The following is a 27,555-nucleotide window of genomic DNA, read 5'->3' on the forward strand; positions in this document are numbered from 1 at the left end:
ATGACAGGTTCTCAAATGTTACGCAACATTTTCATTAGTAATATTTGCACACACCAGAAAGTGTACACTAAATTTAGTTGCCAGTGTACTAAACTGGAAGATGCCACCAGTATGGAGGTGGAACAAAATATCACACAGGAACAAAGGTAAGACTTAAGAACTAGAAAAAAGAAGACGACAGTAGAAAATGCAACATTAGCCATTTAGGGATCGGTAAGAGCTTCTACTATTGCTGTGGGAAATCACGTGTGGGGCAGTGAAGATGATCAGGAAAACCTGTATATGTTGTTCATTGTGGAAAGTCTGTGAATTGCTTGTCTGATAAAGTAAAGAGAGGAAATGCAAATCTCGGCTGTATCAGGTGAGTGTTTTCACAGTGTGATGGTAATACTTTTTTTTTCCCACTACATAAAGCACTATTTGAATGCAAACTGCTGAACGTAAAAAAGGGGTTTGAAGGTAGACACGTGTTTCTGTGTTAACAGAGTGGGGGTTCAAAATGCCAAACCAACAGCTGTTGAAACAGGTACTCTGTTTTGTAGGAGTACTGTGTCCAAACCCAGTGGCTCAAGTACATGATTAGAGGTCCTAGTCACTATGACACTAAAAAAAACCTGTCCAAACCCAAAACCACCCCAAAAAACACCCACCCTCAAGACATGATTAGCATATAAAAATAACACACAGGGTTTTGTCTACCATGACGGAAGACCGGACTTGATGACAGTCTCTACAGGTCTGCTCTTCCATGACCCAATACAGAAACTCTGATTTCAGTTTAATAACCTCACAAAACACTTTAAAATTCCATAGTTCTTCACCTAAACTCCAAGCCTAATTTACCTTATATGCATACTTTGGTATACAGTATTACAGATATTAATTACTGATCCAAATGGAAACTTCACTAGAAAATGGAAGGGATGGAAAGTAGATTACATGAACAAGTTTAAAAATCTACCACAATGTTAAAATTTACTCTCAATCCGAATCTCTGGTGATTTCAACCAACAAGGACACACGTAGTTGTATGCTACCAAAATAGCATAACTTTGTTTACTAGTTGTACCAGGAGATATTTAAAGGGAAGCACATGATAGACATCTGTCTCCATATATGAACATCTATTCAAATACTTTTTATAAGTAACAGAATTAGGTTTACTTAGTATGTGGGTGACAGTGCTTTAAACAAAATAATTAGGATCTGACTGTTCCCAAGGACACTATGTAAGTGTTGCTCTTCTATTTGAATTAGTACTGAACTGATATTTCAGAGCACTGTAGCAAACACCATAATGCTGGAGGTACACTCTATCCCGTTGTGTACCAATAAATCTAGAACAAAATAAAACTTGATCCACATTTGCTGTAAACAAAGTGCAGTGGAAAAAATATTTGGCCAAAGGTATATGCATGCATATCATCATGCAAAAGCCGTCAGAAGTATACTCTTCTTCTTTTAACCTGAATGTTATTATCAGAACACGTGAACTATTTCCCAAGAAACTTCCTCAAAATCCTAGGTGTTTTCACTGCATGTTGAAACTCCAGCTTTTATTAGGGTTTTAGTCCACAGAATTCTATAGCTTATATGAAAAATACTGACTCCTCACACAAACTCTAAACAGAAACTAATCTGCAAGGCTGCAGACTATCAGTGAGAGCCTGGTTTCTGCTTTGCAGTGAAAAGACATCCAGGAGCTAACCCAGCCTGAAAGTACCCCACTAGCCTTCCTCCTAATGAAAGGACGATTTTCTAAAACATGACAACTAAGGGGAAAGAATCTCAGCATATCCCACAGAAGGAAACTGCAAGATACTGGCTCAAGCCCCGGAAAAGGAACCAAGAAAGAATTAAGTTACTGTACTGCAATGCAACTATGACTCTGCCATGGCTGCTAGCACTTCTACTTCAAGAATAGGCTGGATATAAGAAAGAAATTCTTTACAATGAGGGTTGTGAAACACTGGAATGGGTTGCCCAGAGAGGTAGTGGAGGCCCCATCCCTGGAAACATTCAAGACCAGATTGGACGGGGCTCTGAGCAACCTTATCTAGTTAGTGGTGTCCCTGCTCGCTGCGGGGGGGTTGGACTAGATGACCTCTAGGGGTCCCTTCCAACCCAAAACTTTCTATGATTCTATGAAGAAGCATTTTTATAGTTGCTCATGCAACCATGGTGTTTATCTTTCATGGTAATTGGGAGGTAAAGACATATTTTATGCAATCAGGGAGGAAAACACTCTCTGAAAAATGTTACTTTTGATAGAAAAAGACTGGCTGAAATACATTACAATACTGTGACATGCTACTTTAAAACATACCGTAAAGTCCATTTAGATCTGTTGGTGTCTTTTACAGAATATTAAATAGGACTGAGTAACGTAACTTAACCTTACCTGACAGAGTTCCACAGTCCAAGTGCAACCATCTTTTTTATCTTTTTGAGAACCAACCCTCAGAAGAGATGACAGTGATAAAAACTTGATTCCCTATGCTATTCTGACACTCAGCTAGGCAATTCACAGAATCATCAAAATCCTGGCTGGGAAGGACCTCTGGTGGCCATTCAGTCCAACCTCTTGTTGAAGCCAGACTGTCACCAACGCTAAACTAAATGAGCTGCAGTTTTGCCCTGCAAAATTTTGAGAACGTTCAGGAGTTTCTACCATCCCTTTGTGCCGCACTGCCTTCCTATTCTGATTTGTTTTCCTCTCAAGCTCAACCGGAACCTCCTGAACTTCTAGTTCATAGCCACTGCCCCTTGATATATCAGCTGGCACTGCTGATAAGAGTTGTGCTCCATCGTCTTTGTAACCATCCTCCAAGCAGTTGTAGGCTGCCATTACACTGTCTCTCAGTTTGCTCTTTGCCAAACATGCCATGGGGTCTGTCAACCTCTTCTCACAGGTCAGGTACTCTAGCCCCCACCATCCTAACACCACCTACTGGGCCCCTTTCCAGTGCTACCACAACTCTTCTGAACTCAAAGAAGTAGGAGCCAAAACTGGACACTGTATTTCAGCTGTGGTCCCACTAGTGTCAGTACGGGGGGAATACTAACTTAAATTTAAATGAGAACACACTGTTGGCTCATGCTCAATTCAGTGTCTACCATATATCCTCTGCTGAAAAAAGACCCAGACTGTCAGCTATATGAATGGTATAACACTAACAGTTGTGTACCTCATGAACTCCTCCTAGTAGCAACATTACATTTCTCCCTTACTGAAAGAAATGCTACCACATCCCAGTATAATTTTCTACATTTGTGTAATACAAATACAGAGCAAGTCAAAATATTTAGAATGTACGTGTAGAACTTGAATGCACTAGCTAGAGAAATAGCTGCTGGGGTTGTCTAAAGGAATCCAGCTGCTTGGTGGCTGGACTTCAGAATGCAGTGCAGGGGCATGCATTTAGACACCATGCAGAATTAAAATTTTATCTCTAATAGTAGAAATATCAACTTTTCAGTTAGGATGACAGCACAATAGTCTTAAGTACAGACTCTTATTACTTCTCTGAAATACTGTAATTCTTTGCTAATCCAATGTTAGTTACAATTAGACCTGCCCACGATTATTCAAGATTTAGAAAAAAATGTATTCTTTTAAAAGGTGAAGTGCATCCACATTGCCAAAGGAGAGTAGAGCACAACTATATTTACTCTTATCTCCGCATACAGTTCCAAAGCAAATAACAGACCTGCATGTGGTATCTAAACTCTTGCATACGAAGTTTTTTAGTTAAATGAGCTATTAGAAGCTATAATAATCTAATGCCTGAATGCCATCTGTAAAATTAAAAGGTCTTTAATTAATCAGTAAACAGAAAAATTAAATACATCTAGAAGAACTTTCCAAAATAAAGAATTCACGTCTCAAATTATTCCACAAGCCTAACAGATTTAAGCACAGACAAAAACAATGCTTAAATTAAGGGAAAGGTAAAAATCTCAAAGACTTTTACAGTAAGTAGAATTCCTTTTATTTAATGCCTATCTGAATTCTTTAATAACAGTCCTGTTTAACTGAAACACCAAGGAATAAAACACACTAAGCAGAAACAGAAGTTTATTCCTTTCTGCCATTCAAGGGATGAAATAATACTTGTAGCTCAATTACCCCTACAGCTAACAAAATATTTTTCACCTACCTTGAGAAGAGCCATCATCCTCTTCATCCAGTGTAAGATCAATGACACCTCCTGCGTCGCTTCCCGTGACCTTCCCGCTCTGAAAGACAAAACTCCTTCATTTTGCAAAAGCAAATCCAGGGAATACAAGTGGAAAAGGGATACAAATTGCACATTGAAGAAAAGTCTCAGAATCGATGCTCTTATTAGAAAGGAATTGATGAAATGAGCAGGAAGGAGGAGATTTCATACAAATTCCCCAGGACTTGAAAAACAGGCAATAACCAAATGACTATATTGCAGTAGCGAAGTATTTTTAGCTTTGTAAGAAGTCAAAAAACCTGATTACTAGTAGCATATTGCTATTTTACAGGTAAATAAATCAGAATTTGGTGTTATAGAGTATCTTTCAATTACGTTTCTTAATATTCTACTCCAGTTGTAATCTGTGCTTTCCTCTACAGTAGTATAATCTTTTGACAGAACACTCACCAGGACAATGTATTTCTTATCTTGAGACAGCTCAGCCTATGTGCCTATAAAGAAATTGACTTCAAAATAATAAAAAGGGAAAGCTACACTGGAACCTGTAATTCTTATAAAACATGCCATCAAAAGCCATCAGAGAACTCCAATTGTATCCAGCTTTTAAAAGTAATTTCATTACTGTATTTTTATCTATTATTACAGATTTTAGCATTCTATTATTCTACATACAAAGCCATTTGTAACCATCTCTTTCAAGAGGATAAAGGGATTTTTAAACTATTGTGAAGGCTAAGTATTATAAAAAAACCTAGAGGATCATCAAACAAGATTTATCTTCTGGATCAACTGCTGCCCCTTGGCTGTTGAGACTGTAGTGAACACCAACATTTTCCTTTAGGTGATGGAAAAAATACTGGGGTAGGTATGTATTTCTGTGTTTTTAAATATACTTTCTAGAAAAAAACCATGGAATTATGTCAATTTCTAGTTCCTTAAAATTGCTGCAAAAATTAGGGTTTTCTTCATTTTGTAGAAGAGATGATCGTTCACTGCACTGCTACCTATTTATGGATTATGGTAAACCAGGTTCCTTAGGAGAGAGAAAGGGTTAGGAAAGCAACACAATTATCAAAATCTCTCAACAATTAACATGGAAAAAAGCCTAAGAGTTATCTGCCCCATGTGGCCTGTACCAATGCCAAGGTGATACATCCTAGGAAGATTAGAGAATTTTCTTTGCAGTCTGATGGGGACAGATGCAAAAAGCCTACGCACTGAGATTATCTGCTCTATGACCTTTCACTGTGGTAAAACTGAGCCAGTAAGGAGGTCACAAAGACATTTCTCACACAGGTAAAGCTTGGAGGACAGGGAGAAGAAGTATTGTATGATTACTAAATGCAAACAAAAGCTGTATCCAAATTATTGGTCACTGAATTTGGAGTGCCTGACATGACTATCTCTTCATTATGCATTAGCACAACCCAATTTCTGCTTAAGTTCTGATGCTGCCACTGATGAAATTCCTCTAATAACCTACATGATACACAATTTGAGTAAGAAATACCTAACTACTTCTGTTCACAGGCGATAGAAGAGACCTCTATAGGGACTCAATCTTTGCTATGCATAAACACCTTTCAGATTTATTAACCAGGGAATTCTGTTCAGTGATTTCTATTTCAAAGACTATACAGCTTCAGTTTTCTTAGTATGATGAGCTGATTTAGCCACCTGAAGCTTAAGATAAAAGGCACATTCAAATAAGCAATGATTATTCGATTAGCATAAAGTCATGAAGAATTTCATTCCAACTTGATAATCTTCCCCAGTAAATGATGTGTATTTTCAATTATGGTGCTCTCTGCCAGGTGAAAGCAGCTTGAAAAATGGAGGGGAAGATTGATAAGAAACTGGAGAAAGAAAAAACTAACACTAAGCTATTCATTTCTCCCTACTATAAAATACATTAGAGTCTGAAGTCATTTCAATTCTTTCTCTGCAAGGAAATCTAAATCCTTAGAAAAATACTCTGTATGAGAGCTAAGTGTTTTGAAGCCCTACTTGACTGTTCCAGTCAAGATAGTTCTTTGAAGTCAAGTGTCACTGCATACATTTTTTATTTTGGTGTGTCTGGACAGCCAAAATCTCAAGATAGTTAAACAGTCAACTATTAAATGACAAATCCAATCTGATGGCAAGGTCTCATATATGCACTTCTCAGGAGGAAAGATCTTCTTGTAGTTACCCACACTATGCAAGGTTTTCTACTAAACAACCCCAGTAGCAATCTCCCCAACAGGAATCTCCCCATAAGTAGTTAGGTTCTTTGCACAACCCTCACTAGAAGTTGCAGATCTGCAGGGCAGCATTTTGTGTGGTACATCCCCCAAGACCTGGCTCCATAGCACATGCTCCAGCTACTGCAAGAAGATGCTGTACTCCACATACAGTACACCCTGAAGTCCTGACTCCCCAGCCTCCCCAACTACATTCCTCTAATTCACCGACCATGCACCTCCCTTGAATGAAATTTAGGGAAGGGTACAGGAAAATTTTAAGGAAAATTGGAACACTGAAAATGTTGCACAGTGTGTTTCCTACCTAGTGGGATAAGGTGTGGAGACTGTTGTCACTCACCACCTGAATGGTTAAGACCTACAAATGGAACCATTTGGAATCACCCCTGCCAAAAGCAAGTAATAAATGGTTTTCAGGAAGTCCTGTGCCCAACCAATTTAGAAAATAAAAACACCTCTTTTGAGTATCGTAACTATTTTACTCAGAAATTCCTGTTTGTACAAGCACTTGTGAAAACTCCACATTATAAGAAAACTACATTTGAGGAAAGGCTAGAGAGAAACAAGTGCTATTGCTTCTGTAAACAGAAGGGAATGGGATTCTGAGGAGACTGCCATGTCATACATCAGTAGAGGAGATTCAGACAAACTGCTCTGAACAAAATCAGAAACCAGCTTAAGAAGGCTTGCAGCCCTGATGAAGGCAAAAAGAAGCATGACATTGGACTTTCAGTCACATATGAACAACCTTCACATTTATGTCAAAAAATGAAACAAGACAACAAGTCTTTCAGTTCCTAATATTAGTTTTTCAGCAAGTGTTTGGGCATAAACTGGTAACACAGAGAAGCAAAGTCAAGGCATTCTGGTCTGCTACCAGTGTTCAGCTTTGTCCATACACAGGAAGCCAAGAACCTGAACCTGCTTCAGCTGATCTCTGAAGAAGAGCAAGATGATGTAACACTTTTTCATCAGTACAGTCACACTAGCAAAACAATTAGAACCATTTAATGAGAACCCAAAACATATATCTGGTGCTGTAATTCAGATATTGCCTAGCAAGCACAAATAACAGAAGATTCAGTCACTTTAGAATATCAAATAAGCTGGAACAGAACCAAAATAATCACAGTAACATGATGTGATCTCTATCTATTTAAGGATCACAGTTACAAAAAACCCAAAGCAAACAAAACCATACCCCCAAACCCACCATTTCATCATTTGTCAGAACCAGAGCACCAGTCTTCAAACAGACCAGAAGTGGCACTTACACCTATTTACAACTGCATCTGGGTAGTTTCTAGTAATCAAACAGAAAAAAGTTTACACTGAGATATAAAATAGATGTAAACTGCCAAACTCCCCTTTCCATCCTTAATGGCTCACATACGTTAATGTATATGCCTTTAAACTCCAGGTAAGTGGAAATCTTCCAAAATACTGTCATTCACACTGCCATTTTGGACCCGTTTTGTCCATAGCTGATGAGGTAACTTCGTACAACCTGGAAGCAGTAACATCACGAACTGAACCACCCAGTTAACCACAACAGTATCTGAGCTGCCTTAGTTTAAATCTTTCTCTGCTTTCATGTATGTTGTGGTTTAACCTCAGCTGGCAACTGAGCACCACACAGCAGCTTGCTCACTCCCCACCCCAGTGGGACAGGGGAGAGAACTGAAAGAGTAAAAGAGAGAAAACTTGTGGGCTGAGGTAAGAACAGTTTCATAACTGAAGTAAAATAATAATAATAATGTAATGAAAAGGAAAATAACAAAAAAAAAAAAAAAAGAGAGAGAAATAAAAGCTAAGAAAGACAAGTGAAGCAAGTGAAAAACAATTGCTGACCACCACCCAACTGATGCCCAGCCTGTCCCCAAGCAGCAGCCCATCCCTGGCCAGGTATGGGACATCCCTTTGGCCAGTTTAGGTCAGCTGTCCTGGCTGTCTCCCCTCCCAGCTTCTGTGTACCCCCAGCCTCCTCGCTGGCAGGGCAGTAAGAGAAGTTGAAAAGTCCTTTACTTACTGTAAGCACTGATTAGCAACAACTAAAACACAGTGTGTTACCAACATTATTCTCCTCCTAAATCCAAATCACAGCACTATACCAGCTACTAGGAAGAAAATTAACTTTACCCCAGCCAAAACCAGGACAACATAGCAGCCAGCAGTGTAATGATTTTAACACAAAACAATGCAATGAAAAAATGAAATTAAAACTGAAATTAAAAATTAAACCTAACTAATCCTACTTTGAAATGTCAGTTTCAAAGATAAACATGAAAAAAAAAGTTTAGGAAGAAAGCAAGAAAAATACAAGATTTCATCTTTTCCCGACTTCCTAATATAGTCCCATCTTTATTCTTCATCTGGTCAATGAACTTCCGTTTGCAATAAAGATGTATTGCATAAAAACGATGTGTCCTGTAATGGAACATTTCATACTTCAATCTAATGTAGATCCAGCCCAAGGAGATGCACACAACTTTGAGTTGAAAGGCAAAACACTAGGTGAAGCAGGGGAAGATGACTGCAATGTACAATTAAGAGCAGAAACAAAGGTGAAAAAAGGGAGCAGAAGGAGGAAAAAAGGCAGCAGAGGAAAACAGAACCAGAAGCCAAGCAGCAGCTAAGCACGCACCACCCCAAATACAGAAGGATAGCGCAAATGTTTCGTAACACTACTCCGCTATTCTCATTCAGTTTTGTGCATTTTCCCTGAAACAGTCAGTCAAGGAAAAGGCACTTCAGATTTACAATCCTCATCTGTTTTACAACGTGTTTTCTTTAAAGAAAATCTTACCAGATAAATTGCAGGCCCTCTGCCCCAACTTCTTCAGTTTGCAAAGTCATGTCCACACCCACCACATTAACCAACATATAACTATCCCTGGGCTCTGTTCACACACCAAATGCCCCAGGCAAGCGTGAAGTATCTTAATGCCAAGCACACAACTTGTGAAAGCAGCAACTCAAAGACCTCTGAAGAGGGGCAAAACCAAAAGAGTAAATCCTCACCCCTTTCAAGTATCTGAGTGAAACCTGGTAAGTCCTGAAACAGAGGCTGTCACAACCTTCTCTAAACACCACTTAATTAGTTAAGCATAAACTGCCTTGTAGTGCATGTGAAAGATAAAATAATGAAAAGTATGTATGAAATGAATGCAACTACTCAGATTTGTGCATTTTCCTCACTTAGAAATACCAATTTCTAACAATTTAAGTGTTCTAGCATCTGCAAAACTTTTGCTGAAGTGATCTGTAGTATTGACTCTTCTGAGTAACATTTTCAGTTGTGGGTTTTTTTTTTTTATAACCAGGAAAACTAATATAAACAGACTTTGTTTTAATTTCTTACATTAAATGTGTTTTCGTATTATAGTAATTACACTTCAAGGTTTTCTACAGAGGATTGGTAAAAGTGACCTACTCAATTTCCTGCATTTTCCACTGCATATACTACGACAACATAACATCTGCTTTCTTTCAATCCCAACCACAGAAGTATTTTTAACAATTAAAGAAAGTCACCTGAATCTGAAGTCACAATTAAGATCTGCAATAAAAGCAACGCAAATGCTTTATAATTAAGAACTTTCTTCCTTCTTTTGGAAGACGGTCATTATATCCCACAGGTCATTGACTGCAATATCTAATAATTAACCTATACACCAGTCAATAGTAAATTAATAAAGGGAAATCAGAAGGCAATCCGTCTTGCAACAAAATGAAGGGCTGTCTCTGGTGTTGAAGTCATTCTGAAGCAGTTTCCTCATCTGCCTCTGGAAAAGTAGAGACATTGAGACCGGCTACTATCTTATGTGCTATGCTCCCGTTTTTCCACATATTTAGACCATCTCACATTGTTGTAAAACACACTGTAGTGGGAGAAAGAGTATCACCACAGCTTTGCTATCCAGCAACTTTTTCAGATCAGCACTGCTGCAAATTATGTTGATTCATCATTTGGAATTTTGAAAATAGACAGAAAGAAAAAAGGAAGCTGGGGGGATGGGGAAGAAAAAAGCTATTCCAATTCCATGAGGAAAACAAATACAAGGAAGGAGACTGAATATAAAGGCCAAAGCACGTATTGTAGACATGATGTTGAAAAACGGAGGCATCTCCCACCGTAACTACAATAGTGAAATTTAACACAGAAAGAGTACTTAGAACATCACAGCATATGTATGTCAATAGCAAACTACTGAAGAAAACTAGGGAAAAAAATTTCTAATTAAAATTAAACAGAAAATGTTACCTGTCACATGATTTTATATAACCGCACACATACAGATGCCAACATGCACATGTATTGCACCACATGAAAAACTGAGAGGTAAATGTTGGTATTTTGAAGAAAGTTCTGAATATGCACTTCTCTATTCATATATGATACACACGATTAAAAAAAAGGTTTTGGTATTATATAACGCCACAGTTCAGTTCACCGCATAGCAATAACAAAGCTATTAATTGTAATGCCACCTGCTTTTCATAAAGAAACATTTCGGTATGTAAAACTGAGAAATGAAGGGGAAAAAATGCAAAAACAACAAAAATACCGTGCAAAATAAAAATTAATTCCAGGATAGTAAAGATCAAAATTCTGAAGACTACATGTGACACACTGACACAGTGCAGGCAATTTTATTATTAATAGTTTCTACAGTCACAAAACAGAAAAAATTCTGGGGATTGTAGAACTGACAATCCATGAAGCCTCACACCACCACAATCATACACGACGCACCAAAGCGTTATATAATAGCAAAATCAATCTTAAATTATCGGGAGAGATGCTAAAAATACATTCTGGGAAGGGGCTGCGCATAGGGAGGGTGGTGATACTGTGTTTGTATGCATAATTAAAGACCCATATTACTTTTTTAGTCATCCATACACAAAACTACAGAATTCAAGCACAGTCTTGGCAGCTGTGGAAATTATTTTTTTAAGACATTTTGGAGCATATTTCAGTCACTAGCTGCTTCAATATCAGACTTATTGCTCCTCAACAGTATTTTTTCCAATGCAGTAACTACCACAAAATTGAAGTCATTATTCCAGCCTTGCAAAGCTGTCACGAAAATTAATTTGATCAGGTACCAAATGTGTTTGTCATCTCTTACCAACATAAAAAAATGAAAACAATAATGCAATAAAGTCAGCAGTTTACAGAGATCACAGTTTGCATAAACAAAATTTCACAGGGCTGCAATACATGTTTTGACAGTGTGTGGCTGCATACTTGCATAATACTCAAACATTATTAACAGACATTTTACGCACTGCATTTACAAGCTTGCTGCTTTCTCCTTACCCTTAATTGGTACTGTGCAACACTTCCTACAGAACAATGCAAACAGGGAAAAAAATGAGTAACTAGTCTTAGTAACCCCTCTGTATTATATACCCTCTCATTTCTTTGCTGCAAAGAGTAGACATTGGCTCTGCTACCCCTATTAATAAGAATCACAGAATTTTGTTTTTCCTTAATCAAACAGTTAAAAGAGTACATAATAAATACATATATGCATGCATAGGCACAAACAGGTCTCTTCACTGGTTCTTTTTTAAGGTGAAACATCTACCTTGTTTCCCCAAAGACCACTGACAGTTTCCCAACAGTATTAAGTGGGATGGCCATCTTGGATGGTGGAAGATCATCTTATTCATGAGTAAATATATTGCATTTATAGTACTTTTCAGATTATTTTAATGTACTTTTAAAAGCTGTTATCCATGTCTAGTGTAACAACATGATCAGACTGTTTTAATATTCCTGTCAGTTTCTTGGCCCAAAACGACAAATTGGAGCCTACAAAACACAAGGATATTTAGTTATTGAAAGCTGCTCTCGGTAACTGGGAGTGGTTTAGATAACACAGATATAGTCTTAGTGAAAGACAAATAATTATAAAAAATGCATTTAAAAATAATCTGAAAAATTCCCAACAGGATGTCACGTAGCTTAATTGGGCGAGAGCTAGCTGCATTTTAAACAGCCCAAACGTAACCCCAGGGTCAGAGACAAAAGTCAAGTATTCCATTTTATATATAAAATTATGCATGTTTATTTTCAGTGACAAAACCATGAAATGCAATGAAACATATTAATCAATAATGCTTCAACAATACAGAATTAAATAGCTACTTATCAATTGTAAGCTGACATATCCACTTTGTTCACATTGTTTCCCAACAGACATTCACAAAGTTTGTTACATATTGCAAAGTAAAGGGATACGAGTTATAGACGTAGTTTATTAACATTTTATCAGATGAATTTCCAACAGCCAGCAAAACATTAAATTAAACTGCAGTTCAACCAAACAAATCAAGGCATGTCAGTAACAATGGGAAATGGATGGGACACCGGTGGATTTCAAAAACAAAAACTAGTATTAGCTGAAAAGGTAAATGCACAGATGAAATTTAGACTGAAAAAAAGATGTAGTCCGTGAGAGAATAAGGTGCACCTGGAGTGGACAACAGGGAAGAAACAACTCTTCACATGACCTGGGCTTTTAATAAATGTAACAATCATTCTTGAACAGACTGACTTTATGCCAGCCATTTTTAATACATCCAACCCCATTCAAATTTGATTACTGTTATTTTATGTCACAACGTAACCATAGAATGGTTTGGGTTGGAAGGGACCTTACAGATCATCTAGTTCAAACCACCCTGCCATGGTCAGGGATGCAAATAAATAAAAAGTAATAAAGGCTACTTTCATAGATACCCTCAATATACCATAGCTATATTTATATGTTATATATAAGTCCTGTATTTATAACTGAGAATCATAATGAAATACATAAAAATCATTCTAAAGATTTGTTATATAATTTTAAAATGCCTTTGCCTCTGCAACAATAATATTTACCCCGACACATTAAAAGTGCTTGTCATGTCTTCAGAAATGCAATTCTAGGACCTGAGGCACTGGAACGACCATTGGTAAAACAACTGGGACTGAAGAACAATCCTTAGTATGCCCCCTCCTACATCCCTGTGGCCATTCCTTTTGGAGCAAGAAGCAGAGGATGGCTGCAAAAGGAGCAGTAGTCATCAAGATCGTTATGTCCAACTGCTCACTGAAAACTTCGACTATACTAACCTAAACAGTGTGCAACTACTGAAAAGCTGTATAGTTCAGGAAAACCAAAAAGACATATAAGAGACTAAAACTACAACAAAGCCAAGAACATGTTCAATTTCAAAGCATCCTTCCAATGCCTTTAGGTATTTGACATTGCACATGATGGAGCTCTTCAGGGGGCACAGAGCAGTGCATATAGTGAAGAAAATTTACCTCCTAGACCTCCCATGCTGTAGCTCACAGTATCTTACAGTGGCGATGAATTACTTAAATAGCAATAAAAGAATAAAAAAATTAACATACTCTAAGATACTGTTTCAACTTCATAAAAGTAGAAAGTAATTAGGGTACTCCTTGAAGTAACAGCAGAGATTTCCACACTTGTCAGGAAAAAGCACAGAAAACACAAGTTCTAGATTCACAGCACCAGTACCAAAGCTTAATTATGAAAATGAGATGCAAAACTACAAATATGGATGTATTATATAAGGATCCAGTTATTCACCACTGTTTTCAGAGTCACCTCCATCAAGGGGAATGGAATTTAATCCAAGACATGGCAGTCCGTATTTAAAAAATTAATTTAGTTGACTTGGTGTTTTTTCAACTGAAATGAAATATTCTTATTCCAGGAAAAGATCTATTAGAAAATTCAAAAGCAATAGATGATAAATTTCTTTCAGAGTGTATTTATTTTATTCAGATTTTTAAAGTGCATTTTAAACAATGATTAACAATTTTGTATTAAGTTTACAACCTAAGTCTAAATTTAAACTTTAAACAAACAAACTGTACTTAAGCTGTTGGTTCACCAACATGCTTCACCTATAAAGGAAATATAATGAGAAAAAAATCAACCCACAAACGAAAACCACAAGCTCAGTTATCCTGCTGTTTGAGGCTCTCTGCTGGTACTGCCACTGAGGAGTCCAATTTACGTCCATTTTGGTAGAATTCATGATGTGAATCACAGCATAGACTGTACTGCAACGAACAGGACTGACCTAAAATTTTATCTCACAGTTTAAAAAGAAAAAAAACCAAAAAACACAAGACTCCCTGTTCCCCATATTACCCATATTATTGTACACATAGCCAAAGGTGACTTTTCAAAAGCAGCAAAACACCCATTCTGTTTGCATACTTCAGCTTTTCTAGAAAAGAACTAAGTGCAGCAAAGATTCATTTAACATTCCGTGTGGGGGGAAGCTTTTTCAGTTATGGAAGGTTAGAAATATGTTCTATTGATCAGAATTAATTAAAATATCAGTGGAAAGCTTAGTGAACATAAACTCCACCTCCTGTGAAGCAGTAATACTTCCAGCCCAAACCAGGAATGCTTTTTCTCAATTAAAAAAAAAATAATTCTCCCATACAAAAATAAAAAGCTAGCAATACTGCAGTCAGTAGTTCTGAAGTACCAGCTTCAAACTGAAGGTACAGTATAGTCGGTATTTAGAACTAGTACTTAACAATAGTACTAGTACTTAACTACTAGTACTTAACAAGAATAGAACTAGTATTTAACAAATGAAAGCCAAAAATATCCAATTATAAGCCAACAGAAGGGAAGTCAAGTTAGAAGCCAAATGATAATTAAAAAGAATCAGACACGTGCCCAGACTGGCCAAGAGAGTCCCTTTGTCAACTTAAATCACCAACTAGATTTGTGTTAAGGAACGAAACGATCAGCAATCTGCTGTTACAGTAAGTTACCTAGATGCAGTTAGGATCAGAGCAGGCTATGTGGTCAGCATGACCACAGTATGCAGCAAGAGGGAACAAAGAATTATCTCCTGGCAACATGCTTCTCTTGTTTCTGCAGGATAAACATTCCATGGTAGTATGCTGGAAGACCTTACTATCTGAGACAAAGTTAGGAATATTTTTTGGGGGGAAAGAATCATACATACCCATCTTGGCAAAAGTTTAGAGTAACTCTCTTCAAACACGAAATTAAGTTTGCAGTCTGGCTGAATTACAAATTCTGTAAATCCCAAAAATCTGGAAATCTATGTGTCATGGTTTAGCCCCAGCCAGCAACTAAGTACCATGTGGCTGCTTGCTCACTCCTCCCCCCAGTCCCAGTGGGATGGGGAGCAGAATTGGAAGAATAAGGTAAAACTTGTGGGTTGGGATAAAGACAGTTTAATAGGACAGCAGAAAAAGAGAAAAAAATAACAATAATACTCATTACACAATGCGAGTGATGCACAATGCAATTTCTCACCACCCAGAAACCCGATGCCCAGCCCGCTCCCAAGCCGCAATCCCTGTCACCCCCCAGCCAACTCTCCCAGTTATACACTGAGCATGACATCGCGTGGTATCGAATATCCCCCTGGCCAGTCTGGGTCAGCCATCCCAGCTGTGTCCCCTCCCAGCTTCCTGAGAAAACTAACACTATCCCAGCCAAAACCAGGACATCATCCACCCGTTATTCCATACAATATATGCCATGATCAGGTCCCACGCTTTCCAATTAATCACCACCCTTCTTGTCTTTGGTGTATGTATACGCACACAAGAGAGATGTCATTCCCTTAATCTATGGGCCATCCCTCTCAAATATCCGTTGAGTTCATTTAATCCATAATTTTGGGCTCCATCTGTCAAAACAGTCTTTCAGGGTAGGAGAGATGGTGTGTGGTGTTGGATTGTTGCATGCTGCAACTGGAGCTCACGCCTGATCTATCTGGTGCTGCCCATGCCCATGATCTGTGGGTTGAAGATGTCGATCAAGAAAGTGGCTGGGCGCCAGTTGCTGATGCCAGGTCTAGTTCTGTCACTGCTGCACTTTGCTTGGTTTCATCAAAGTTCATCCCTCATTAGCTTGAGTGATTCTTACCGTAGCACCATTGATATGGCATATGGCAACTGTAGTAGTGCAGACATACAGTAGCAGGGTTACTTAGAAATTAATGTAATACAATTTCATTTATTGGCTATTCTTACCCAAAATCAAATCCCACTGAGGTATATGTTGGACTTCCCAATCATCCCACATTACCTACCAAGTACGCCCAGGTCCCTGAGCAAAAGTAATCCCACGGATGGGTTTGCCTTTGCCTGAGGCAGGACTAATCCAGACTATCTTCCCTAACATATTCCTCATGTGCACTACAGGGACTTTATCCCTTTCTACAGTACATAAAAGTTTTGTCTGGGCACAGTCAGCCCAACTGGTAGATCAGCTGGTGTTCACTAACCAGGTGGCTTTTGCTAAATGTGCGTCCCAATGTTTCGAAGTCCTACCCTCCATTGTTCTCAACGTAGTTTTTAACAGTCCATTGTAGCATTTGATTTTCCTGGAGGCTGGTGCATGATACGAGATGCAATATACTCACTCAATGCCATGCTCTTTGGTCCAGGTATCTATGAGGTTGTTTCAGAAATGAGTCCTGTTGTCTGACTCAATTCTTTCTGGGCTGCCATGTCGCCATAAGACTTGCTTTTCAAAGCCCAGGAGAGTGTTCCAGGCAGTGGCATGGGGCACAGGATATGTTTCCAGCCATCCGGTGGTTGCTTCCATCATTGTAAGCACATAGCACTTGCCTTGGCAGGTTTGTGGGAGCGTGATATAATCAATCTGCCAGGTCCCCCCCACATTTATATTTCAGCCATTGTCCTTCACACCACAGAGACTTTACCCACGTGGCTTGCTTGATTGCAGAGCATGTTTCACATTCATGAATAACCCATGCAATAGTGTCTATGGTCACGTCCACCCCTTGGTCATAAGCCCATCTATATGTTGCATCTGTTCCTTGATGGCTTGAGGTATCATGGGCCCACCAAGCTACAAATAATTCATCCTTACATTGCCAGTCCAGATTCACCTGAACTACTTGAATTTTATCAGTCTGATCCACCTGCTAGTTGTTTTGATGTTCCTCAGCAGCCCAGCTCTTAGGTATGTGGGCATCTATGTGACATACTTATACAATCAGGTTCTCTAGCCAGGCAGCAATATCTTGCCACAATGGGGCAGCCTAGATAGGTTTGCCTCTGCACTACCAGTTGCCCTGCTTCCATTGCTGTAACCATCCCACAGGTCACTTGCCACCATCCATGAGTCAGCATAAAGATAGAGCACTGGCCATTTTTCTTGATCAGCAATGTCTAAAGCCAGCTGGATGGCTTTCACTTCTGCAAACTGGCTCAATTCACCTTGTCTTTCAGCAGTTTCTGTGACTTGTCATGTAGGAGTCTATACAGCAGCCTTCCACCTCTTAGTGCTTTCCTACACTAAGACAGGACCCATCAGGGAACAGGGCATATTGTTTCTCATTTTCTGGTAGTTTATTATACAGTGGGGCATCTTCAGCATGTGCCACCTCCTCTTCTGGCAGTATTCCAAAATCTTTGACTTCTGGCCAGACCGTGATCACTTCCAGAATTCCTGGGCAGCTAGGATTTTCTATTTGAGCCTGCTGTGTGACCAGTGCAACCCACTTACTCCACACAGCATCAGCTGCATGACGCATAGAAGGGACCCTCCCTTTTAACATCCAGCCCAGCAGGGGCAGTCATGGTGCTAAGAGAAGCTGTGCTTTAGTATCAACCACTTACAAAGCAGCTCATCAAACCTCTTCATATGCGGCCAGTATCTCTTTTTCAGTTGGAGTATGGCAGGCTTCAGATCCTCTGTGTTCCCAACTTCAAAACCCTAGGGGTCAACCTTGAGTCTCCCCTGGTGCTGCTTTCTGCCAGAGGCTCCAAGCAGGGCCATCCCCAGCTGTACTGCAGTGGACTTTTTTAGCATCGTCTTGCCTGGACTGGCCCAGGGGCTACCGCATGAACACTCTCACATTTAATTTGTTCAAAAGCTTGTTGTTGCTCAGGGACTCATTTAAAAACTGTTGTTGTTCTTCTGGGTCACTTGATAGAGAGGGCTTACAATTAGACTGTAAGTTGGAACATTAATCCTCCAAAACTCTGTGACGCCTAAGAAAGCTTGTGTTTCCTTTTGGCTAGTCTGTGGAGACATCGCTGTTATTTTGTTGATAACATCCACTGGGATCCAACAACATCCATCTTGCCATTTTATTCCTAAAAACTGGATCACCTGTGCAGGTCCCCTTGACCTTACTTCATTTTGTGGCAAAACTGGCTTTCAGATGGATTTGGACTATTTTCTCCCCTTTCTCAAAAACTACTTCTGCTGTGTTGCCCCATACGATGATGTCATTAATGTACTGCAGATGTTCTGGAGCTTCACCCTTTTCCAGTGCAGTCTGCATCAGTTTACAGCAAATAGTAGGGCTGTGTTTCCACCCCTGGGGCAGTTGATTCCAGGTGTACTGGATGCCCCTCCAAGTGAAAGCAAACTGTGGCCTGCACTCTGCCACCAAACAGACTGAGAAAAATACATTTGTGACATCAGTTGCGGCGTACCACTTGGCTGCCTTTGACTCCAATTTGTATTGAAGTTCAAGCATGTCCAGCATGGCAGCACTCTGCAGCAGTGTGACTTCATTCAGGCCATAATAGTCTACTGTTAGTATCCATTCGCTGTCAGACTTTCGTACTCATCATTTGGGACAGTTCAAGGGCGAGCGAGCCTTGCTGATCACTTCTTGGCTCTGCAGTTAATGAATCGGCTTATGGATGGCAACTGGGGAGTCTCGCTTGGTGTGATATTGCTGCTGGTGCACCGCTGTGGTAGTGATTGTCACCTATTGTTCTTTGACCCTCAGCAACCCCACAAGAAAAGGGTCCTCCAAGAGACTGGGCAAGGTAGACAGCTGCTTAATTTCCTCCATCTCCAAGGCAGCTATACGAAAAGCCCACCGGTACCCTTCTGGGTCGTCCTTGAAATATCCTCTCCTGAGGTAATCTGTGCCAAGGATGCAGAGAGCCTCTGGGCCAGTCACGATGGGGTGCTTTCGCCACTCATTCCCAGTTAGGCTCACTTCAGCCTCCAATACAGTAGTTGTTGGGATCCTCCTGTCACTCCAGTAATACAGATGGGTTCTGCCCCTTTACAGCTTTATGGTATTAGGGTACACTGTGCACCAGTGCCCACTAGAGCCTTCTACTCTTGTGGATCTGACACACCAGGCCATCAAATCCACACAGTCCAATAAACCTCGTTGTGCCCTTCCTCCACCTGGCTGGTGGCAGGGCCCTGCTAATCCTCGTCACAGTATTCATTACTCACTCCTTGTAAATACAAACCAGAAATTCATTTACTAAGAGTGGAAGTGAGATCAGCCCTTCTACTCTGTCTGGGGAAACGCTCATGGGATACTGGAGAGGCAATTTTCCTGGAAAAAAAACCTTTTGTGATTTTCTTTGCAGCTAATGTACCCATGCCTCTAGGGTAGAGGTAGATTTTCCATCCCACTTCCTCATGTCCTCTCTGTGTTCATGCAGGTAAAACCACAGGGTGCCTCATGGTGTGTACCCTCTATTGTCCTCTCTCTTGAGCAGAAGAATGCTTAGTCCGAATAGCTGAGATGCTGGTCTGTACAGGTGGGGAGTAGAACATTTTCTCTTTTCATTGCTGGACCTTCTGGGACAGTTTCTCCATAGCTGAGATGAGGAAGGGAGTCTTGCTTCATATTGCTGGAGTCGGCCAGCCACTTTATCCACCGCTGGTGTATCTTCGCCTTTGCAGTTCATTACTGCCAATAAGTCTGCATATGGCGATAGTGCGGTCTGTACAAACTTGCGCCACATGGGTCGTGTGCATTGGACTTTATCTGGATCTGTGAGTAACTCTTGTGTTTTCCAGGTCGGAATAAAACATCTCCTGCATGGTTAATTCCCTCAGATACTGGATACCTCTCTCCACGGTTGTCCACTCTCCTGGATAACATACAACTTCCTCCTTGAAGGGATACCTTTCCACTCTCCTGGATAACATACAACTTCCTCCTTGAAGGGATACCTTTCCTTCACACCTGACAGAAGTCACCTCCAGAGGCTGAGGGCTTGTGTCTTTTTTCCAATCGCTTTATCAATGCCCCTTTCTCTAGACAAGGATCCTAACTGCTTGGCTTCCCTACCATCTTAATTCCAAGCTACTGGCCTTGTTCTCCCAGCATTGGATCAGCCAGGAAACAATGTGCCCACCTGGGTGATAGCTGAAATCTTTCCATATACCTCACAGGTCACTCGGGGATAGGGATCGGGTGATTATCTCTAGTTCTGCCTCTTCCTCCTGTTCTCGTGATGGCCCTGGTTCATCATCATCTCTTACTAAGTAAGCTGATTTTTTTTTGTGTATTTTTAATTCTGTAGAGGGGCGACTGATATCAGCCCAAGTTGGTTTTCTGGTTTAGCTGCAGTTCCTGTCACTGGGGTTTGAGTAGCCACAATACCTGTTGCAGAGGTTGGAGTAGCCACTGTGCCTGTCACCAGAGTTGCAGCAGCTGCAGTACCTGTTGGTTTATTTTTCTTCTCTTCTCCCTAAGGGTGCTGCACAGTATCAAGCAGTGTTTGGTAGATACTGCCCAGGGCTCAGCACGGTGCAGTAAGTTGTGCTTCTCTGGTATAACTACAGCATTTCTCTTTCAAACATTCCATCACTTTATCAGAGTCCTGCAGTTGTTCGTGAGTAAAGTTCCAGACCACTGGAAGTGAGTAGGTGTCCAGACATCTGCCCGTATTCTCCCACATACCTTGCTACCTATGACCATACTCTTGCAGAGCCAGGGTCATATTCCCAGACTGCTTATTAGCTTTAAACAATCTGAAGACCAGAAACACATTCAGGAGAGGTACCAACAGGAGCATGTTGGTTTGAACATCTCAAGGATATTCAAAATTCTCAAGAGCTATTGTCATCAGCCTGGAGGAGACCTGGAAGATGAAGGAAGGTATCTCCCCCACAGACTAGGTCTCCAAGGAGAAAAGGTAAAAAGTGTAATTGTTACGTTTCTGTTATATGGCTGCTGAAGTACAAAGATGACGGTAATGATGAATACAAATACAAAACTAGTCTTACTGTCAATGGTTTTATCATACCAAAAGCCAGCGTTTTACCACACAGCAAAGTGGTAACCTTAGTCCAGCTCCCACAGGTGATAAACAGCACATAAATATCAGTAAACAGTGTATACAGCAAGTAAGATATCACATAACACAACTCTGAGAACAAATCCAATAATACTGCGAGCAGTAGCTATTAAAATAATATAATGAATGCTTCTAACAAATATAAAAAGCTTGTTTTAACATGTTCTGGTCAGATCTGTCATTATCTCAACTCTTTGAGCCCCATGTTGTGTGTCAAAAAGGACTGTCGTGGTTTAGCCCCAGCCAGCAACTAAGTACCATGCGGCTGCTTGCTCACTCGTCCCCCCAGTCCCAGTGGGATGGGGAGCAGAATCGGAAGAAAAAGGTAAAACTCATGGGTTGGGATAAAGACAGTTTAATAGGACAGTAGAAAAAGAGAAAAAAATAACAATAATACTCATTATACAACGCGAGTGATGCACAATGCAATTTCTCACCACCCAGAAACCCAATGCCCAGCCCGCCCCTGAGCAGCAATCCCTGCCCCTGGCCCTCAGTTCCCGCCCCCCCCCGCCCCCCCCGCCAACTCTCCCAGTTATATACTGAGGATGATGTCACATGGTATCAAATATCCCCCTGGCCAGTCTGGGTCCACCATCCCAGCTGTGTCCCCTACCAGCTTCCTGAGCAAACTAACTATCCCAGCTGAAACCAGGACACTACGCAACTCTAAAATACCCTAGAATAAGTTACTGCACAGTTCTCCTATATTTTCAGAACTGTTTGCCCTTCATTTTCTCAATTTTCCTTCTTTCTAGCCATTGGAAAGGATTACTTTCTTTACTATTTCCATTTCATTTACTCTAGGTTTGACACAATTGTAATCCTGGATCCACGATTTCCCTCCTATAGTCATTGATGTTGTAAGTCAATGCTGCAACTAAGGAAATGTAGAATTGTGAAGAAGTAGTTTTTATATCAACAATTATAGTGGATCAACTAGCTCAATCATTATAACAGCAGCAAATAAAAGTGACTGTAAACACAATACGTAAGATGAATATAGCACTTTCAAAATCTTTAGTCTTTAACATGATTCATCAGAAAATGGAACACTCTGTGCTGGTCTTACACTTTGGAAAATGGATGCATTAAGTATGAATAACCTACCCAAGGCCACAAAGGTAAACATTATCAGCCAAGATAAAAACTCCAAAGTTCAGGCATCAAGTCCTCTGTTTAGACTATAACAAAGTGATAAATCTCATACAGTATTTGAAAGGCTTTCCCAGCAAGGAAGTTCTTCACAGAATTCAGAGTTTATTGTGATCAATTTGTTATTTAAGCTGGGGTTTTTCTCCATTTTGTCCACTGCTGAGCAACATAAACACTTCTAGTGAAGTCCTTAGAGTGATAAATGTGTGTATGGGCACATGGGTGTACACACATATACATATGCATTTCAAAATGACAAAGCCTTTCGTATTTTATTCAGTTAATACAACAGAAAACTGTTTTAAATGCTACATTGTTTCTTCTTCCAAAGTGGACCTACCATACTTTGTTAGTTGATGACCAGTTTTCCATTTTTATTTACAGGAAGATCTCTCAATTTGTCAGAATGTGACAAAAATCATGGCACAGAATAGTAAGAGACAAACCATGAGTTAGATTCTCAAGTGTGATTCATTGAAGATGAACTAATGCCTAGCCCTCTGAACTTGTAATTTTTCTTCATTAAAGAGCCTTTTAAAGTACAGTTTCATTTTTTTCTGACAAAATGCACATCCGCTATCCTGAGAATTTCTAACCTGTGAAAATCTCTTATGGAAAATATTATGACAGGATCAGTTCACTACAGTGCACTAATCTAAAGAAGTTAAAACCAAAAATAATATATTGGTTTCATGGGGAAGAACGGGATGTGCTTCTTGTGAATTATACTATGCTGACAAAGACTGACTATACTGCAAAGACAACGTGAAATGTAATGGAAGGGGGTAGGCGAGACGAAACACAAAAAACCCTCTCACAAGATAAGCACAGAGACAACACTTTTGCCATTTAAGTAACATAACTGTTCTCAACTTTTGAGAACATTTTCCCTATTTTGTGCACAACTGACGAGATCCCAACTGTAATACAACTTGTATCAAATAGTGCCTCTGGAGAACAGAATGACTGAAATCTTAGCCAGAAATATTAAACAGCAAAATTAAAGACCTTCAATACAGATCTGTAGCTCACAAAGAAATAAATTTAGAATAATGTTATAAAAAACAACAAAAAAAGCACAATCCCCTGGTAGGTCCAATAACAATTTGAACAGAGAGGGTGACAGTGGTCAAGCAATTTCAGGTGTTTTCATGCACATGTATAAATTTGTAGTGTATTTGTGTCTATTTCATTCGACTTCTACTTCCTCCATGCTCTCCAGTAATCAAGTACTTGATTTGTAAGATGCTACATTAGTGCCAGCAGGCACAAAATGGTATAATAAACACACTCTTCACAAAATATAAAAGCCATGAACTTATGGAAGAAAGCACAGCTCTCCAGCTAAGCGGAAGTCGGTATCTCCCTTTCATTTTTTTTAAAATAGCTCTGCTCAGCCACTTAAAGATTCCCAGCTGCCACAGAAAGTCATACAAACTCCAAGCCCTGCTCTAAGCTTCTGTTCCACAGCTCACTTCAGGAGTGCAAACAAGATACTTGTCGCTGAACTAGACCGTAAGAAATTTCCTTAGTAGACTAAGTGAAAAAACAAATCTGGTAATTCTTCCATTTTAGCAATTCATTTGAAATCAGTTCCATTACAGAAGCATCGAGTCATTGGTTCTTGTTTTATCACACGCTTAATAAAGACAGGTTTGTCACAATAGCTTTGAAGTGGACCGGCAGTTAGGTTCCCCCGGCCACGTTCTTGGGGAGAAACACCTTGGAAGAACTGTGGTTCAACAGGATGGGGCTTTTGGAATTCAGAGCTGGGTGTCCCTCAGGGACTAAAGTCACAGAATTAGTGCCAGGTGGCAACACAGATTGTTTAGGGAATAAAATTTTGCTTTGTTCTAGAATATCATGGTGTATAGAAGAGGTGGAGGCACCAGACTGATTCTGTTACCAATTAATTTGGGATCTTGCTATATAGGTAACTGGGGGCGTTCTTCTCCACTATATGCGACCAAGCCCTGCAGTGAACTTCCGCAGCTCCCCCAGCAGTGTCTAATAGCAGACTCGGAGTGAAGGCCTGTCACTGCCACTGTTTCTCAGTCCTGCTTCACACAGTAGCTGGATGGTTGTAGTTCGGAGAGAATGATTGGTGTATCGTTGAGAGAGCCTGGCTGCCACACTTATCCTAGGCATCATGGTACCTAAGTAGTTCACACCCATCGGTTCTCTTTTGTACCAGACAGGCTGTTCTTGCATTTGCTCTGATGTTAGCTTTAAAGGATGCAGGTAAAAGGCAGGGGGCTCCGGAGGCAACTTAGACAAATAAAGCTCCAAGGAAAAAACAGGACAGTTTGGGTCCCCTGGTATGGCATACATTTTACCCATTTTATGAGGATCTTCTCCATTTCTTCCTTTGCCAGGATACCTAAACATAGCGTATCGACGCCCATTCTTGTCCTTTTCAACAACAAAAGCATCTGGAGCCAGATCTCTTAAAATTTCCGTCCCTCGTTTGGCAAAATGCAACTGCAAATCAAACCACACCTTGTTGACAAGTGCCAGTGGACTGTGCAATCCCAGCACACCAGATTGTTTAATCTTGCGCAAATCCTCAGCAGCTATAGGAGGACGGTGGTGAGTCTCATCCTTTCCACGTGTGCGGAGCATCTTCACCACGCTCACAAATACCCTGTTTGCACTAGCAAACTCTTTGTCCTTCATTAAGCAAATCTGACGATTATAAGGTGGCATTTTGAGATGCCGGTTTAAGCCAGCACGCATTGACTTGTAGCTTGCCACACTGTAGGTATTTCCATCATGATTCCTTATTGTGTAATAAAATTCTCTTAAGATATCATTGAGTTCACTTACTGGGACCAATTCAAAGCTAGGATCCTTGCCATTTCTGGCCAGCCATTGTTTTAATACATTAGCTGCCCAGCCAGTCTGCTTGTGGGTATTTTTGATGCTCTTAGCATCCTCTTCCTTTTCCTCCAAGCCAAACAGGACATCCTCAGGGACGTTAAAATTCATCTGTGCTGCTTCTACTGCTTCTTTATTTTCTGATGAAGTCTCTTCCTGTTTCAACTGCTTTTTGAAACAATTGATCAAAGTTGTACCATCAAATATACCACAGGTATACGGCACACAGTGAACTACTTTTTGTTCTGAGAGCTGTGAAGTGCGGAGTAATACATAATATTTTGGATTTTATCTAACAAAAAGCAGGTGGCATTAACTGCATTTTTCAAATGACATGGCATGTCAATTCCATACACCACAAGCCAAATAAAATGCATCAGGTCCTTCTCTATTAACCATGGCATTACACATGCTATTAACTGATTTGACTGAAAGCAAATCTAGAAACATACACTGTAACAGAAGACTGAAAACCGGAAAGAATCATGTGTCTTATTTCCCTCCTTGCTCACCTTCCATCGCTAAATACCACTATCACACACAATCTGTTTTGCCAAAATCTTTTCCGGGTTTCAGGCTCTACCAAAGAAGAAAAATTCCAAGGTATGCATCTTATATTGAAAACTAAATCATAAAACCATACATCCGTCTTCCATTCTGGTACTGAATTTCCTACACATCAAGTACTGACAAATGCTTTAATAGCTATAATCCACAGGTATCTTTGAAAAATGAAGTTCCAAACCACCATTCTTTATGAAATGCCTTAATAAAAATGTAGAGTGAGGCACAGTTTATAATACTAGTTATCTTTGCCAGAGTATTTCTGCAACAGGTGAAAACCAGAATATTGTCCAGTATATTTTCTTCTTGCTTTTAAATAAAATTCAGATTTAACTGTACCTTGAAACGCTATTAAATGTGGAAATTTTGACTAAAACATAATTTATTTTCTTCCCCTTAATAAAATGACTTCCAGTTAACAGCAATGTAAGTATGCGGTGCTTTGTGAAATATCAGTATGCAAAAATAAAATTAATTACAAATAAGTTTAAATAGCTTAATGTCAAACTTTTAAGTTTCAAAGTAGGTTCAACAAATCTTAGACAAGGAATCCAGAAGTAGTGCAAGTTCGTTATCATGAAGTAGTTATTCCTGAAGAATGCTTATCCTTTTTTTTTTTCTTCCTATGACATATGGCAATGAGTATTAGACCCCCAATTCTTATTAACTTCTGGATTAGTGCAGAAATGAGAGAGATGCAATAATTTACAAAATATTTGTAGCTTTAAGTTCAAGCCCTTCAGACAAAAACTGGGCAGGGTTTCCTTTTGTATGTTAGCTCTGTTTATCAGACACATTTTTCATGTGTTTCTGAACTACTAACTCATCTACTTACACAAACCCCATCAGAAAACTTCTGAAAAGTTCATCAGAAGCTCATGCTCCAAGTAATACTCTGGATCAGAAAAAGAAGCAAAACACAAATGGACAGAAACTAGGAAGGACGGCACAAAAAGGAAACGGAAATTGTTTCACATTATGAGCAATAAAGAACTTCTCTCCTGTGGATTGTAACTTTAGAATTTTATATAGAAACATAATCAGCAACCTACCTGTGTTGTTCCCTCAGCAGTTCGCTTGTTTGCCGAAGTATCTGTTGGTGGCCTGCTTGTCTGGTTTTCTGAGGGATCAAGAAATTGTTCACTTGCAGTATCTAACCAGTACTAAATACTACTACTATCCACTATACAAATTTGGTGGCAATATTCAGAATTGTTTGATCCTAAACATTCAGTATGTGGCACATTTAACATTCTTCAGTCCTAATTTTCAATTCTAAGTATTCAAAGCTTGATTACTACCACTTTTCAGAGGGAACAGAAGACACAGAAAAGCAAAATGGCACTTTCCAGCCTAGAAGCAGTATGCTCCCTTCCTTGCAAGTCTGAGTGTA

The 27,555-nt window shown here is 39.7% G+C and overlaps 1 protein-coding gene across 11 annotated transcripts in view; it reads right to left on the bottom strand.

The window, feature by feature from the left end:
- Window positions 1-27,555, bottom strand: part of ATF7IP (activating transcription factor 7 interacting protein) — a 127,865-nt gene that overhangs the window by 15,112 nt on the left and 85,198 nt on the right. For 9 of the 11 annotated variants that reach the window (XM_075428279.1, XM_075428287.1, XM_075428283.1 and 6 more), the window contains 2 exons: window positions 27,215-27,282; window positions 22,119-25,766 (listed from right to left, as the gene is read on the bottom strand). In XM_075428279.1, the coding sequence (XP_075284394.1) occupies window positions 24,729-25,766; window positions 27,215-27,282 (1,106 nt within the window). In that variant the 3' untranslated portion in view covers window positions 22,119-24,728. Of the gene's footprint in view, window positions 1-4,160; window positions 4,240-22,118; window positions 25,767-27,214; window positions 27,283-27,555 lie in introns of those variants that run through there. The other 2 variants (XM_075428284.1, XM_075428277.1) reach the window with 2 other exon arrangements.

Source organism: Opisthocomus hoazin, chromosome 8 (assembly GCF_030867145.1).
Source record: "Opisthocomus hoazin isolate bOpiHoa1 chromosome 8, bOpiHoa1.hap1, whole genome shotgun sequence".
NCBI classification, from domain to species: Eukaryota; Metazoa; Chordata; class Aves; order Opisthocomiformes; family Opisthocomidae; genus Opisthocomus; species Opisthocomus hoazin.